This window comes from Aquila chrysaetos, chromosome 15, assembly GCF_900496995.4.
Source record: "Aquila chrysaetos chrysaetos chromosome 15, bAquChr1.4, whole genome shotgun sequence".
In the NCBI taxonomy this organism is placed as follows: domain Eukaryota; kingdom Metazoa; phylum Chordata; class Aves; order Accipitriformes; family Accipitridae; genus Aquila; species Aquila chrysaetos.
This window is the reverse complement of record NC_044018.1, coordinates 6,531,702-6,546,999: the sequence shown is the minus strand read 5'-3', so window position 1 is coordinate 6,546,999 and position 15,298 is coordinate 6,531,702. Positions and strand designations below refer to the sequence as shown.

Genomic DNA, 15,298 nt, shown 5'->3' with positions numbered 1-15,298 from the left:
AGCTCGGAGAACTTAATTCCTCTGCTCTCCTTGAAGAACATGAGATGTTGATCTCAAGTAGTGGTAGAGAGTCCACCCAGAATATGGAGGAAGGTTGCCTCTTCCTGACTGATGGTGTGTTGCCATGCTAGCTCTCACTGGAGTTGATTGTAACTTGGGTCTGCACCCACAGCCAATTATGCAGGTGAAGACATTCAAAACCATTAGAGTTTCTTAAGATCTCATGTGTTACCCTCTGTCAGAGTGAGTGGAATAAAAAGCAACCATGAAGGCCCCACTCAATGGCTTCGGCAAAGCCAAGAAATACTCTCAGTGTTTGGTCTTGGTTCTCTAAGACCAAAGCTCCAAGAATATGTTTATATCTTAGTATTAAAGCAGGATGATAATACCATTAACTGAAGTAACTTAAATGTTTCTACGGATTTTCTTCTTTTTGCAGAGCCCTTTACATTTGGTGGGGACACAGCAACCCATAGCACCATTCCGGGTCCAGTATAAATGCCGGGAATGAAAGCTGCCCAGCACTAACTTACCTTCCTTTGCCAGCCACCCCTGGATGGATGGACCACTGAGCTGCTTCCCAATCCTACATCTTCATATAGGTTCTCTGCCTTAACAGTTCTTAATTTCAACTTTAAATGCTGTACATACTCTGCATTGTGGTATGCCATACCAGTATAGTCGTATCTGTGCTCCTCACCCGATTGCCTACCTCCTACTGTTTAAAAATCAAGCTCTCCTGCTGCATTGATAATTTGTGGGCCAAATTATTCACAGATTTTGCAGATAACTGATATACTAAACTCACCAACCAGACTTTCAGGACAAAAAGCTGCTGCATTTGGAAATCCTGCATGGAAGTTGTACTAGAACCAGCAGAAAAGCAGGTCCCTTGGGCCAGGTCACTGCTTCCTGCAGGTCTCCGAACCAAGGCCAAAGTGGTGCCTCGTGCTAAGAAACCAGACTGGTAACTCCATACGGCTCCCTGGTGCTGGTGTGCACAGAACACAGGACAGTGCTGAGCAGAGACCTCCGGATCAGATCCACAGCCATGATAAACTAGCATGACTTATGTAGCACTGCCTGTGTAGGTAGATAAAGATCTGGCCTGCTCTGCCTACAGTTGGTGCCAAATTTTGCAAATAAAATGCATTTGTAATGGAAAAATTGCAAGCATGGGAAACACTGGGGTCTTGTTCCACCGGAGCACCTAAAATTTCTACTGAGCTTTATTTGCTCCACAGGATTCAGAATTGGTCTTTGTATGAATATGGAATGAAAGTTTGATAGTGATGTTTGGCTTCTAATAAAAAGTGATTGCAAGAAAAGCTATTGCTATTCATTAGACTGGTTGTCTAATACCTAGAACATTTTTGCTTTCCCTTTAACATGACTGACTTACAGAACAAATTGCACAAATCTAAAAGTATTTAATCCTAGAAAGAATACCTAGTAAAAGTTGTTCAAAGCAGCTGTCAAATAAGTTCAGATACCAACACTTTAACTGCTGTCAGATTTCATATACGATAATAGCTGGCATGTATTTTTAGTCTTTTAAGTAAAGATTATTCATCATTTTATAAGTATTTGTAAAAAAACACAAATGGACTTTCAACAACAGTAAAAACTACGGGAATAACATCCATAGGAAAATAACACATTGTATAATTCATTAAATGGTTGGCTTACCTCAGTTACAGCTACAACAATTTAACAAACTTTAATGATTTATATGGCTGGAAGATGATTTGTCCAACTTCTAATTTAGCTCATACTGGTTAACTCTGCAAGTGTTGCACTCTTATCTGCTGTTTCAGAATCTCTTCCATAACTCAAAACTATTCCCTTGGTTTTCATGTGTGGTCATTACCCAAAAGTGTATATTTTAATTTCAAAATTTGGAAATGTCCACAATATTTGTTCAGGTATCTTGTAGTTTTGCAAAGATTTTTTTTTTTCCCAATGTGCATTTATTTTTATTTTTCTGTTTAATTACTTTTGGGTTTGGGGGTGTGTGTGTGTGTGTGTTGTTTTGTTTTCGTTCGTTTTTTCCCCAAGAGAGGTAACTCAAAAAATCAAAATTCCATAATGGCAAACGTGACTTTAAACTAAAAAGGTCCCTAAAGGAAAGTATAACCTGAAGGTAGCATCAATTTGGTTAGAATGAATAAAAGGCACCTGAAGCCAACTGAAACTGTGAATATTTAATAACACACCACTGCACATGGTTTCCGATCTGTACAAAACACAAGCACAACTCTGGTGTAGTTTCTACATATTGCTGAGTTTTTCAGACTTGGTGTGATCTTGTGTCTGGTGAGAACTACATTCTGTCTCCTTCTACATGCTGCAAGAACAGCCTGTGGGCAATGTTAGGGTATGTGATAAAAACCACATTCCCCCCCTAAAACAGAGGAGGAGCAAAAGCAGGTGGGGACCCTGAGCAACGCCCTGCCCAGCACCTCCCAGGGCTGCCCATGTGCAGGGGTGACACCCTTCAGCGACAACGGGAGCAGCTCCCACCTTTTGGGCTGAGGAGGCAGCACTGCCTGTGGGTATGGGACACATTGTGGGATGCAGGGGAGAAGCAGCTTGTGGCTGCACAAGACTTCTTATGGGATGTTTAGGGGGGGAAGCAAAGGTGGGGAAAGGCGGGGATCAAAGTGGCTTGGGGAGGAACAAATGTGGGAAAAAAAGAGGGATAAGGGGATAAAAGAGGTTAGTTGCCTGTAAACAGGCTGCTGACCGCTATGCTTGTCCAGCTGTGCCCTGTGCCTGATCAGTGCAGTCTGTCCTGTCTTCTTTTTACTCTCCATTTTCACATCTTTTCCTGTGGGATGGTCTCTCTTGTGTGTGCACATGTGGGTATGGGGGTGTGAGTATCAGGCCCAGCTGCTGAAGGGATCCATATTGTACGTGTGTATTTTTACATACAATTCACACTCACAGACCTTCACCCTGATCTGCCAGAGAGGGGAGCAGGACGAGGCTGTTGGTGCTGCTTGTGTGATGCTGAGTGTTTCCGTCTGTGTTGGCCAGTGGGGCCATCAGTGCATACAGACGTTGCATGTGTGTGTTTGTGCATGTGCCTGCTGGGAATCTATGCTCAGCCTCGCTGCATGCTGGACCCAGGGGTGAGGAGCTGCGGCAGCCTCACCTCTGTCAGGCTAGCAGATTTAGCAACTCCCTAGCAGTCTAGAATTAGTCATGAAAATGTTTGTCCTGAAAGGCAGGATGTATTTTTATTAAAGTGTAGGCTTTGGCAGGAAAGAAGTACCTGTTCTAGACAGCCAGAGACATACCAAACAAGCAGGTGCAGAAAAGTGGGCTTCACTCTGGGATCCTATCACTGTGTGACTGCCCTGTAGTAGATGACAGCTCCATGCAGTTGCCATACTTTCCTAGGTGGAAAAAAACAAGGGAGGTGGATTAGTAAAGCAATGTGGTGGTCAAGTGATAGAGCTAAATGGGGTCTTCTACCTGGAAATAATTCAGAAGCTTCTGGCAGGGGGAAAGACAGCACTTTCCCACTGGGACAGGGTTAAACAGGTATTAAAAGGTCATCATGATACTCTACTCACGAGTGGATTGACAGTATCTAAATTATTATTCTTCAAGTGTTTGTCCAGTCTGCTTTTAAATACGGCAGTGCTGAATTTCCATGGGGGATTTGTCCTCTTACCTGACTCTCCCTACTGTTAGAAAGCTTTTCTACATATCAATAGCAGGAGTCAGAATGAGGTTTTATTCATACTGCTACCACAAGGGTGTATGAAGCAGGAGATTTTTAAGCCCATAGAGAAAAAAAATAGTGTATTTTGACCTATCTTTGTATTTCTACCTTCTGTATGAAGCATGGATGTTAAAGGGAATGCAGTGGGGCATCCCTCAAAAAACATCTTAGAAAATGCAGTTGTTCCTCCTCCAGACATACCATAGGCCAGATCTATCTGAGCAAAACTCACAGTTTGTGCTGGCCAGGACTGTATGTTGGTATTCATTTATATTGGGATAAGTAACTCCCATGTTTAAGCCAGTGAAACAAATGGTAGGAGTCTTCTTAACGAGAGAGAGGAAATCTAGAGTTACGAGAAATGAGCAATAAAACTCTTTTAAATCAAATTTCCTTTAATAATTTTTTGATTTTATTGTATATTAAAGAAGAGTTTCAGGGAAAAAAACGCAGAAGCTATCACACTGCAACATTTTTTTATACTTTTCAGGAAAGTATAAACATTTTCCCTGAAAACATACATTTCCTGTGGAAATACAATATTTGACAGAAAACTCATCAAAACATTTTGAGTTAAAATTCTTGACCTACTGCAAATGAATCTTCTCCAGTCAGCATGGTAAAAAGATCACCCATTGTATCAGCACCCACCTCCCAGAATAATCACAACTTCTTTTATGTCTTCCCTCTAATGAGCCTCACTGAAGGCCCCTCTCATCTGTACTTAGCAGTCAAGTATTTCAAGTGGTCTCTTTCTTTATGCTAGTAATGGCATTCGGTATCTTTTCTGTGCCACTGATTGTCACAGAAACAAGAAGTTTAGGCTTAGCACGTATACCTCCTGAAAATAGATATCTGGGGACTAAAAGATATGGCTGTAGCCATTGAGAGGTAAGCTAAAAATAATGACTTCCTTTCAAAAAGAAATTAATTCTAAGGCCCTAGCTCTGTGCCGTGCCTAAGCACTGTGCCAAGCAAAACTCGGCTTAAGCATGTGTTTTGCTTTAAGCAAACACTTAAAATGGATTTGCAGAATAAGAATGGATTTCAATTTAAGCACATGCTTAAGTGCTTTGCTGAACCAGGGTCCAAATGCCTCAGTCACTAACCCGTTGTTTACAGTTAGTCTTGGCATCTGTGTTGTAATTTTAAAGATACACAAGTGTTAGTGGAAATACTGAGGTAGCTTTGCTCATTTTAGGTGACACTGGCAAACGTTAAGGGCTTTTAGGAAAAAATTTTTTTTTAAAGGGTCACATTTATAGAATAAACCAGTAGGCTTTATTGGCAGCAAGCATCTTTCCCAGTTATTTGGTACATTCTAAATGTGTGGCTCATCACATGGCAAGAAATATTTCCTCTCCACCGGTATGCAGTGGAAGGGGAGTTAGACACAAGAAAGGCATTCAAAAGATAGCAAGCGTTTAATTGAAACAACCAAGGAGAAGCTTTCATCATGTAGCCATTCTGAATGACATTGGACATGTGACTGATTGGTGCAGCATTATTTATTTTTTTCACTTTGATCATAAAATTACTAGGAAAGGCTTAATGGAGTTATAAATATCTTGTTTCCATGAGAGTCCTGGGAAGATAATTATAGCCCTGAAGTCTTTACAAAGATAGAGCATTTATAAAATGATATTATCTGAGGACTCCAATGGATAATGCAGGGAATTCTGCACTCTATTCCCAGCTCTCCTATTGACTCACTGTGCTCTTTGGGCGAATCACTTCATCCCTCAGTGACTCAGTTTCCTCAGCTATACCTTGGGGTAATAATGATAATTACCCACTGCTGCAAAGTCCATATGGATTAAAAGTTGTAAGTATTGCTCATACTCATTAAAGCACTCAAGCCTGCTTATTGATAGTATGTCTGTAAGACTTTGGATAAGCTATGTGCTTTCCTGAATTGGAACTGTCATACTTGTGTTACTGGTAAATTACATTACTTGTAGAGTTACAGTCAAAATATTCAGAAGAAATACTTAAAATCTCTTAGTTCACAATTTTTAAGATGCTGATGAAACAGCTGTACCCCAGATGCTTCAGAATTATTTTGGTTTTAATGCAAAGCTTGGAATTTAAAGACTACAGACAAGTTTTTTGTTGAGTAAAAATACAATGTCCTTTCATAAAACCAACCACTATGGAGGAGCGTTACCTAGAAGGCTGTCTAGCAGCTACCTGTGAGACAGGAACTACATCTATAACTTTCCTAAGTTGTATCAGGCTTTTTCACTTGTGTACTGCTTTTACTGCATTAGAAATTTGATACATCATCTTTCCCAAGTACCAAGCAGAGTATTGGAGTAACAAGCACTGAAAGAGCTTAATGTACAGTACAGTGCAACTATTACTGTTAAGTCTTTGCAGCTTTGAAAAAGAGAAGTGAGGAAGGAGTCATGGCACATGAGCAAACAACTGGGCCCGAGCTCCAGTGGGATATTATGTCTGAAGGGAATAACATGGATTTTGGAGATGAAAATGAGAACTTCTGTGCTGGAGAGGAGATACTACATCTCCCATTGATAGCACTGTTAACTGCCCTGGCTGTAATTCCAAAAGGCTGCTGATAAATTCGAGAGAGATCAGAGCTAAATCAGAAAGTTGATGAAAATGTTGCTAAGCCTGCCAAGCCTTGGAGTCAATCTGGTTAGCTTAAGCAAAGGAATGCTAGAAGTGACTTGAGCGAAGACTGAGGATACCAAAGTTAAACCAAAGTGAAAACGAGCAGATTCCCACCTGAAATAAGGTAAAAATGCAGAACAGGAAATGAAATTGTTTTGTCAAGTACTGAAATTACATTTCTATATTAATAGTCCTGAAAACAAAATTGCACATTTTTCTGAAACAGAAGCTTTTGATCTGGTGTGTGTGCATTCCTGGGGTGGAGAGAGGAGGGAAAGGTAATGTGATTACTTTTCAGGAATCTGCAAAACACAAATCAGAAAAGTCTGAAGACCTGAATTCTCTATACAGACATTCCACGTCCAAAAAGCAACTTTTAGGTAGTCTACAAGGGCAGAAAACATCTTTTCTGAGGGTATAACACCCTACACAAGGCAGATATCAGATTAGGTAATCACAGCTGGTCAGAGAAGCCTAAAGCTAAGGAGGATCGTGTTCTTTCCGAAGTGTAATTAGGGAATGGCAAGATTTGGCATTCACTTTTTCCTGGGTCCTTGCTCAGAGACAATTACCAGCGATTTCTATGAACATCTGATCCAAAGAGGAGCCTAACGAGGCTCTATGGATGTAGTCCTTCAGCACTGCATTTCCAGACTCCTCTAACTGTGGGGTCTTGCACTGGTAAAGTATGCTCCAAGCTGAAAATAGGGCTCTGTCACTCTTTCTCATGTCAAAGGTCTCAACTGTAGCTAGACTTGACTCTTCTGAGTTAAACACAAAAGTTTCAGTGGGTTCATAGTGTTGGTCTTTGTTTACTGCTGACACAGATCCAGGGGCAATTTCAAGGCATTGGTCTTTTATCTGGCCTTTATTCTGAAAACCATCATTGCTCAGAAAAGCATTAAGTGTGTCCTTCTGTTTGCTTGATACTAAAAGAAAATCAAGTGCATTCCAGTATCGTGACATGGCTGCTCGAGTGTGATTCCCACATTAAAATGAATAGATGAACAGTGCAAGATACTTAGAGTTCTACTCTAAGTAATTCATTATAGCTCAAGATACTGCCTTTGACACTCTTCCTCTGTCCAAACCTTGGTATTATAATTTACTATTTTAAGCTTGTTTATAGAACTGGAATAATATACACATAAAAAAGGATTATTACAAGGGTGTTTTCAGGCATTAAACCTGAGGTTTGAAGCTCCTTTTTCTGAAAAAATAAACCAATGAATGTTTTACTATCTGAAAACCTGGCAACTGGTATTTGCTTACCATGAATGGAAATCAAGCACCACTTTGTTAAAAGCCAGTCTCATCACAATGATCTGGTTGTTCCTTAAAATAATAAAAAGACCTGAATCAGCAGGAGATGGTTATATTCTGTCCTTTGGGTATTAATCAACATATTCAGCCTTGCTAAATTTTTCTTACAGACTCCGGCCTTGCAGTCTGGTTCAGAGGTTTTGTGGACATGTGCCGTTTGCACATGCAGGCACATGGGTCTGTAGGAAGAAATTGGTTAGTGAGTTCTCTACATACCCACAAGCCAGGACAAATCCAAGTGACAGAACATAGCGAAAGTTGCAATCACTAAAGCATTTGCTCTGAGCTACCACACCTGCCAGCACTGATCTGCACATGACAAGACACATTTATCCCTCCACACGGAGACATGCCAGTGTTGGCATCTTTGTACAGGGGTCGAAGGTGGAAGCTGGGCAAAGGGTGGGAGCTGGGGCTGACCTACCTTCTGGACTCTAAGCATCTCACAGCCCGGGAGCACGCTGTGCCTCTGGATGTCTTGTTGGGTTGGTTGTCTGAACGGGACATCTCTAGCACAGGCTCTCTCTGCAAACAGATTTACATAATGAATTCACAGCACAGCGAGCTTCTTCCAGAGGTGGCATTGGAGCACCCCAAAGGCAGAATCTAGACCAGAGGCCCTGTTTCTTCTCTCCCTTCCCTTCCAACTTCCCTTTACTGTTCCTGTCCTTCCTGGGAACTTCACCAGTACCCTTTTTCCCTCTTCCCAGCTCAGCTGTAAGCCCAGCTTACTCCTTCCTTCAGGATTTTCAGATAGCCAGGCTGCCAAGTATCTGAAAAACTCAAAGTTGGAGTGCAACTCTGCAAGGGTACGACTGGCAGATCAGTGCCTCGGTAGGACATAATGCCTGGATGGACTGGCTATCTCTTTTGGAGCTCTGTCACACTGCTGGGAGAGCAGGAGGAAGGGGTAGATACTTCCCTCTGGCTGATGTGGAAGAAGGACGCTCTTCAGAGGTTGCTCTGCCGCAATGACTCAGTGTCGTAGAAGCTATGACTGCCCAAGAATATCTGTGTCACGAAGACCATTTCTGTTTTGGCATCTCCAGTGTTCACCTTGCACAAGGGCTGGCAGTATGTAGGCACTGGCACCATCTAGGGGCCAACTGTCAATCATTGACGTATTTCTAGATTTCTAGTGCCATAATATAAAAATAATAATATCTATAGGCATACACTAACGTAACGTGTCTAAACAAAAGATGTCTTAGTAGAAGTGTTGAAAAAGGCTGTGTGTGTAAGTTTTTAATTCTAGGCACAATTCAGGCACAAAAATATAGTCTCAGTTGTTACTTACCTGCTTGAGCTGCTTATTTTCTATTAACTGAACGTGTATGTGGTGTCATGTGCTGACTAAAAACTCATCATTCACACTCGTCTGCTTCCAATGATATTCCAATTACGCCTGCAACAGTCACCTAAAAGTGTCAGAATAATGAATGAAGATTTCAGAAATAAAAGAAAAACACAAAAACCTTTAGGACTATGGATCACACTTTAAGAGAATGAACACATAAATAATTTTTTATGATCTCTCAATATAAACAAAACTCCTTAAGCTGACATTTTTGAGCCTTTCTGTGTCAATCTCTATAATTATGGATAAAGATTAATAAAAGGCAAATAAATCTAGTACAATGGATTTCTCCATCAAACCTGTCTAGCACTGCTTCAGAACTAGGGCTCCTAAATTCTACTACTCAACAATTAATAAACAATAATTACCACACTATTCGCTTTATAGGAGTAAATTGTGTCTTGCAGTTGATTACACTCTGTGGCCTTCTAACTAGCACAGTAAAAATAGTATTTGTAGTACCTTTGTTTTCTTAGTTGTTTACATTCTGAAGCAGATCAAATAATATATTCAGAAACTCAGTCTGTATTTAGATACCTAGATAAGCATCTTGATTTTTCAGAGCACCTAGAACTCTCAGAGTTGCACAGTGCTTCTGAAAATCAGGCCATTTATTTAGGTGTCTATATTTAGGTACATGAGTTTGAAGCGTTTGGCTTGAGGTCACATAGCTATGGCTCATTGCATTTTTTTTATTTCCATTTGGGTCACAATGGGCAAGTCACTTCTAATAATTCTCATCACAAATCTAAGAAATAGTAGGAGAGGTGGTAAGAATTACTTACTAAATACCATCATGATGCTTAGCACTTCCTCAAATACATGAAGTTTCCTTCCCGGAGAATTTCAGTCTAAAAAAAGATAGAAATCAGTGTATCAGAAAGGTAAGACAGTATGTTTAGAGACTGAACTTATGTTCTGGTTAAACTGTGCTCATTTCCTGGACTTTATTTGTCTGGCATCTTTGTCATTCCCTCTATAACCTTATGATCATTTTGACAAGCCAGATGTTTTAGCTTCCTGTATTTTGATTGGGTAAATCCTAGAAACCAAGTGCTTCTACTTGTTAACACATGGCAGCAAACCAGTTTATTCCTGAGGAATTTGAGTTGATGTTATCAGTCATGCTGTTGAATTGTGACTATACCTCCAAGACTGCTTTTGAATTTGGACGGTAGCTTGCACAGGCCTTGACCTTAGTGAACCAGTTATAAAATAAACAGTCCAAGACTCTGCAGAGAGAAGACCACTGGGAAAAGGACACCAAGAGGAAACAACAATCTTTTAAAGAAACCAGGAAATCAGTTTCCTTAACATCCTACCTCTGCAGGTTGTCATCCCTCTACTTCACGTGAGATGCTTGTAGCTTTGGTAGCAGGTATATACGCAATCAGCAGTTCACACAGCGCTGCCTTTATTTTGCATGGAGATGGTAGCTGTCAAGAAACAGGCAGCCCATAGGTGAAAATAATCATCTTAAATACCTCGTATATTTCAACAAAATGAAAACCTCCTCATCTTTCAGCATCCTCATTCAAATGGGAGAATTTAAATCTGGCCATAATATTTCAGACTTGAGAGAACTGTACTTGTACTTTAAGGATGTTACTTGTTACAGAACAAAAGGCTTTTTTTTTTCTTTCCTGAAATGAAGATTGTTTTAAAAGTCAATGAAACCCATTTTTCCCCTTGATCTATCATGCATCTAGGCTAAAAAAACATTTCCTGGTTAAAAATATTCCTTAACCAGAAATTGGGGCATGGCATTTTTGTTGTCTTCAAAACTGAGGGTTAGCTGTAAGATAATAAAGCTCTATTTTGTGGAACTTTATGTTAGATATGGAATTTTTGCAATGTCAAATCAAAAAGACTTTTTTCAGGCAACTCTCACTCTCAGAAGTGGATGGAAAATGTGAAGACTCTCTGTTCCTGTTCTCATTGCCTTAAAAAACACGAGCCTCCTCTTTGACCTCTGTCTGACCCTGAAGATGCTAAGAAACAACAGGGATATACCAGAGAGAGGGTTTAGTGAACAACAGAGCCAAATGCAGGGGCTGTCCCACTGCAAGGTTAGGAGCTCAGGGGTTCCCAGAGCGGTGCCACAGGTTCTCCCCTCTTGCCTGACCCCCACATAACAGATTTGGAGAGAAACAGCATCCCTGCACACAGCTGAAGCATGTGTTTCTCTGCATCTCCAAATCCCCAAAGAAGGAAGCAGCCCTACTCCATGATCAACCTGCTCATGGAGTATCATGTGCAAGGGCATTACAAGCACTGAAATTTTACAGCAAGTGAAGGATACTCTCCTTTTCTGCAGCAATTTTTTATTGGTGTAATTATTAATCTTGCACTCAGAACAGTGCAAAATGTTCTGTAGATAAATGAAAAAAAAAAAAGAGACAGTCTTTCCTTTGCACATTTTTATTTAAACATCTGCAATACATTGTATCCAAGCTGCTTTGCAGTTGCTATACATGTACAGGATGGAACTGAAGAGGTGTCGAGGCAACGGTGTCTGACTGTACTGAGTGACTGGGTGATAAAACAGCAGATGAAATTCAGTGGTGATAAGTAACGTACATGGGAAAAAATAACCCTAACTATACATACACAGACACTGGCTAGAGCTATTGCTTTTGCTGCAGGATGTCTGGAGGTTGAAGTGGAAAGCTCTCTGAAAATGTTAGTGTGGGGCTAGGAAGTGGACAAAAAGGGGAACTGAATGTTAAGAATTAGTAGCTCCCCCCTTAGGTGATGAGGGGACCCCCAAAGTCATAGGACTCTGTCGCTCATATGCTCAGAGTTCTGAGTCCCTCGGCCATACAGCTCTTGCCCATTCTAGATCCAGCAAAATTCAACAGTCATTTTAGTAGAATCAAAGTTTTAAAGAAAGTAGTGTTTTCTAGTAAAATTATAAAGGATAGAGAGGATGGTGATAACTTTTCACACTGGAAATAGAGAAAAGTACATCAGCTTGAAAGAGGGATAGCTGAAGGGAAATCCAATTAAAGTCTGGAAAATAATGATGGTGAGAAGATCAAAAAAGACATTTCATTTATTGCCTCTATAACAAAGGAGCACTTAATAAAACAATCAGGAAGAATGCTTGAAATTGTTTTTACACAATGAAGAATTATCACCGCATGGCACATTGTGGAAAGCAAAACCACAAATGGGCTCAAAAAGACTTAAGACAAACTCCTAGAGAACGGGACCACTGGTAGCTACTAAGCACAGTAGCTTGGAAACAAGCCTGAGTTCCAGAAGTCCCTACCTCACTAGTTGCTGGAAAATTATAAGGTAAATAAGAGAAGAATACATAGTCTATTTTTACACTGTTTTACTAAGCATCCAGTCTTGGCTGCTAGAGACAAGATACAGAGCTAGATGGATCCAACTGTGGTTTTATATTCTAAAAAAGTAACAGAAACAGTCAAGAGTATGCTAGTGCTGATAGAGTCAACATTAATTTTACTTGCTTTATCCACTCTAATCTCCAGACTCAGCCATTTGCAAGAAATCATAATCCATACCTGGCCAAAGAATTTGGGATTATCCCAGTGAGCAGAAATGTAAAAGAAGCAGCGCTCACTTATTGAGAATCTACAGATTTTGAGACATCACTTACTTATTTCTTCTGAAAAGAGAAAACTTTGTCACCAAAGCTCCTGCAAAGGCTGCAGGAGTGAGTCAATGTTCGCATTTTGATGATCAGAAATCAGCATAACATAGAGGGCCAAAGTCTTTTGGTTACAGCACTTTAGTTGTGCTGAAATTCACCATTGTTGCTTCAGTACATTTGAGAGGCCACTTGTGCTTACAGATAAAATCTGTAGATAAGAAGCAGGTGCAGACTGAAGATAATGAGCAGCTCAGGATTTGGATGAGATAGGCTAAGCCTGTGCTCTGAGATATCAGTAACAAAACTCCCACTCTGTTCTGTGGGAGCAGGACTACAGCACTGCTTGCAAATCTTGCAAGTAGCAGCTGTTTTATCACCTCCTTTGGTATCCTTTCCAGAACTTCAGCTTCCTCCAGATTTTGGCACTCTACAACTGCTTGGGTTGTAGGAAGATGCCCACAGCATTTAGGAAGCACAGGGTGCCTACTCAGGCTGCATGGCCTGAATAGCACTGGGGCCTAAGTGGGTAAATGGTGTGACTCCAAGAAGGATGTTCTTTCTCTCAGTTGCTCTTACTCTCATTTTCACAGAACCACTTTTCCATGTTTAAATAATATATTATTTTGTAACCTTTCCTAAGAGAAATCTTTAATGCTTACAACAGGGGATATTAAAAACCCTGCAATTGTTGCTATTCTCATTATTATCTAATTTGAACGATGTTTTTACTGCAAACAGTGGAATTTGTGGTTTTTTCCCCTTCATCTTAGCAATAATGTCTGGATGCATATAAAAGCCAAAATACTGACTTAGGCATTCCTGATTTTTCCTGAACATGGATTAGCTTGCTTTCATAACTGTAGAGATTCCCGTTTTACTACAAGGAAAGCATATGCTAGGGAAACTTCATCACAATGAAAATATTCTTCCCGATATGAAAATATGAAAAAGAATAAAACTTGACACTGGCTACTGTGAACAAGACACAGTTAAGAGGTATGGGGATAAGAAGACACAAAGAAATTGTATAACAAAATGTGGGACAGAAAAAGCACGGCATATGCTTTTCCTACTCAGAATATTAAAATAAGACATCACGCAAAGGGAACGCATGTAAATGGAGACAAAGGAAGATATCCTACCAGGTTTAATTCTTAAAACAAACACACAAAAAACCAACAAGCATATGATTTGATTTAAAACCTGATTAGTTTATATTGTGACATCTTTGGTTTCATAGCCTGCTTTCTCTTCTGCGTAGTGCCTAAAGCAATAAGACCGTGGTCAGGGGTTCATATTTTAGGTACAAGGATAAAACAACAAGAAATAATAATTACTACTATCAGTTACCTATTATATATTAAAAAACAAAAGTAGAACCAAAGAAGAAAGCCTGGAAGGTGTCTAAGCCAGACATGCATCAAGGCATGTCAGTACTTAGTTAATGGGACCAGGGAGAAACTCCTCTGTTCCAAATACAACAATCTACAATGCATTGCTCTTAGGTATTTGCAGAGATGAGGTGGGATACACTATTGATCTCATTCATTACAACAGTTTTTTCTGCTATTATTGGAAAGTGCTGCTTTAAATGGCACACATCTTTTTATATAATTTTAACTAATGGAGAATTATTCCTTCCATGGATTTTTATAGGGTATTTAATAATTATATGGGACTCTTCTAGTTCTCCATTATATTCTATAGATTTTCAAAGCCATCTTTACAGAAACCTATTTACATTTCTGTATCACCCTATTGATTAAATCCCTCTGTATTACATTCCAAAGCGAAGAGACCGCAGAAAATCAGCATTAGCCTCTGACGCTTAGCAGTCTCAGACATACAGCTGGAAGAGAGAAAATAGCCCTTCCTTTAATAAAGCATGCCTTGGGGGCATATGAATGCTTTCTCTTCTTTTTAAAATCATGACCACGATCAACCTTTTTCCGCTGTAACCCTGACGTTCCTCAAGAGTCCTACAAACGCACCTTCTGGCCTCATCTGTAATGGTGAGATACACCTTAGTCACCTGTTAGTCTGAAGAAGAGATGAACGGCAACTGGATCCATTCCAGACGGAGCTCACTTCAAGGGTCAGTTTGCTTTTTGGTGGTCAGAAATGGGAATGGCGGTTGGGAGCTCCATTCCCCAGAGGCATTTGGGCCCCCTACAAAATCACCACGGGGGGCATTAGGAGGTTTGTCACTAAAACCATGGCAAAGTGTGCTGGCACTCTGTGGGCATCCATCCCACCTGTTCTTCCTGCATCCCACCCCACCTCTGTCCATCCCATCCCATCCCAGCTGTCCATCCCATCCCACCTCTCCCCTACCCTACCCCATCTCACCCCTCCTCGCTCCCATACCATCGCACATCTCCCGACCCCATCCCACTTCACCTCACCCCTCTTCACCCCACCCCACCTCTCCTCACCTCACCTCAGGGCAAGGGTGTCGACACCCTGAGGGAGGGAAACTTTGCCACGCACTAGTAACGAGGACAGAATCCGCTTCCTGGTTCCTACCGCTCCCTGGGTGCCGGGGGAGACGTGGGACCCTCCCCCGGCCCACCCGTCCCCACACGAGGCAGGGAACGCCGCGGCCCCTCGCCCCCGCCGCCCACCCGGG

General features: G+C 40.9%; 1 protein-coding gene and 1 long non-coding RNA gene across 7 annotated transcripts in view; one reads left to right on the top strand and one right to left on the bottom strand.

Annotated features, from left to right (window-relative positions):
* The window catches only part of LOC115351226 (24-hydroxycholesterol 7-alpha-hydroxylase), a 22,743-nt gene extending 21,415 nt beyond the window's left edge, over positions 1–1,328 (top strand). For all 5 annotated transcript variants that reach the window (XM_030037784.2, XM_030037785.2, XM_030037783.2 and 2 more), the window contains one exon: positions 440–1,328. In XM_030037784.2, coding sequence (XP_029893644.1) covers positions 440–511 — 72 coding nt within the window. In that variant the 3' untranslated portion in view covers positions 512–1,328. The remainder of the gene's footprint in view (positions 1–439) is intronic.
* The window catches only part of LOC115351229, a 22,715-nt gene extending 7,417 nt beyond the window's left edge, over positions 1–15,298 (bottom strand). The window contains exons 1-7 of one of the 2 annotated variants that reach the window (XR_003926742.2): positions 15,110–15,298; positions 14,702–14,838; positions 10,370–10,483; positions 9,833–9,898; positions 8,988–9,108; positions 8,115–8,215; positions 3,278–3,401 (exon numbers count right to left, since the gene is read on the bottom strand). This is a non-coding gene — a long non-coding RNA (uncharacterized LOC115351229). The remainder of the gene's footprint in view (positions 1–3,277; positions 3,402–8,114; positions 8,216–8,987; positions 9,109–9,832; positions 9,899–10,369; positions 10,484–14,701; positions 14,839–15,109) is intronic. The other variant, XR_003926741.2, reaches the window with a different exon arrangement.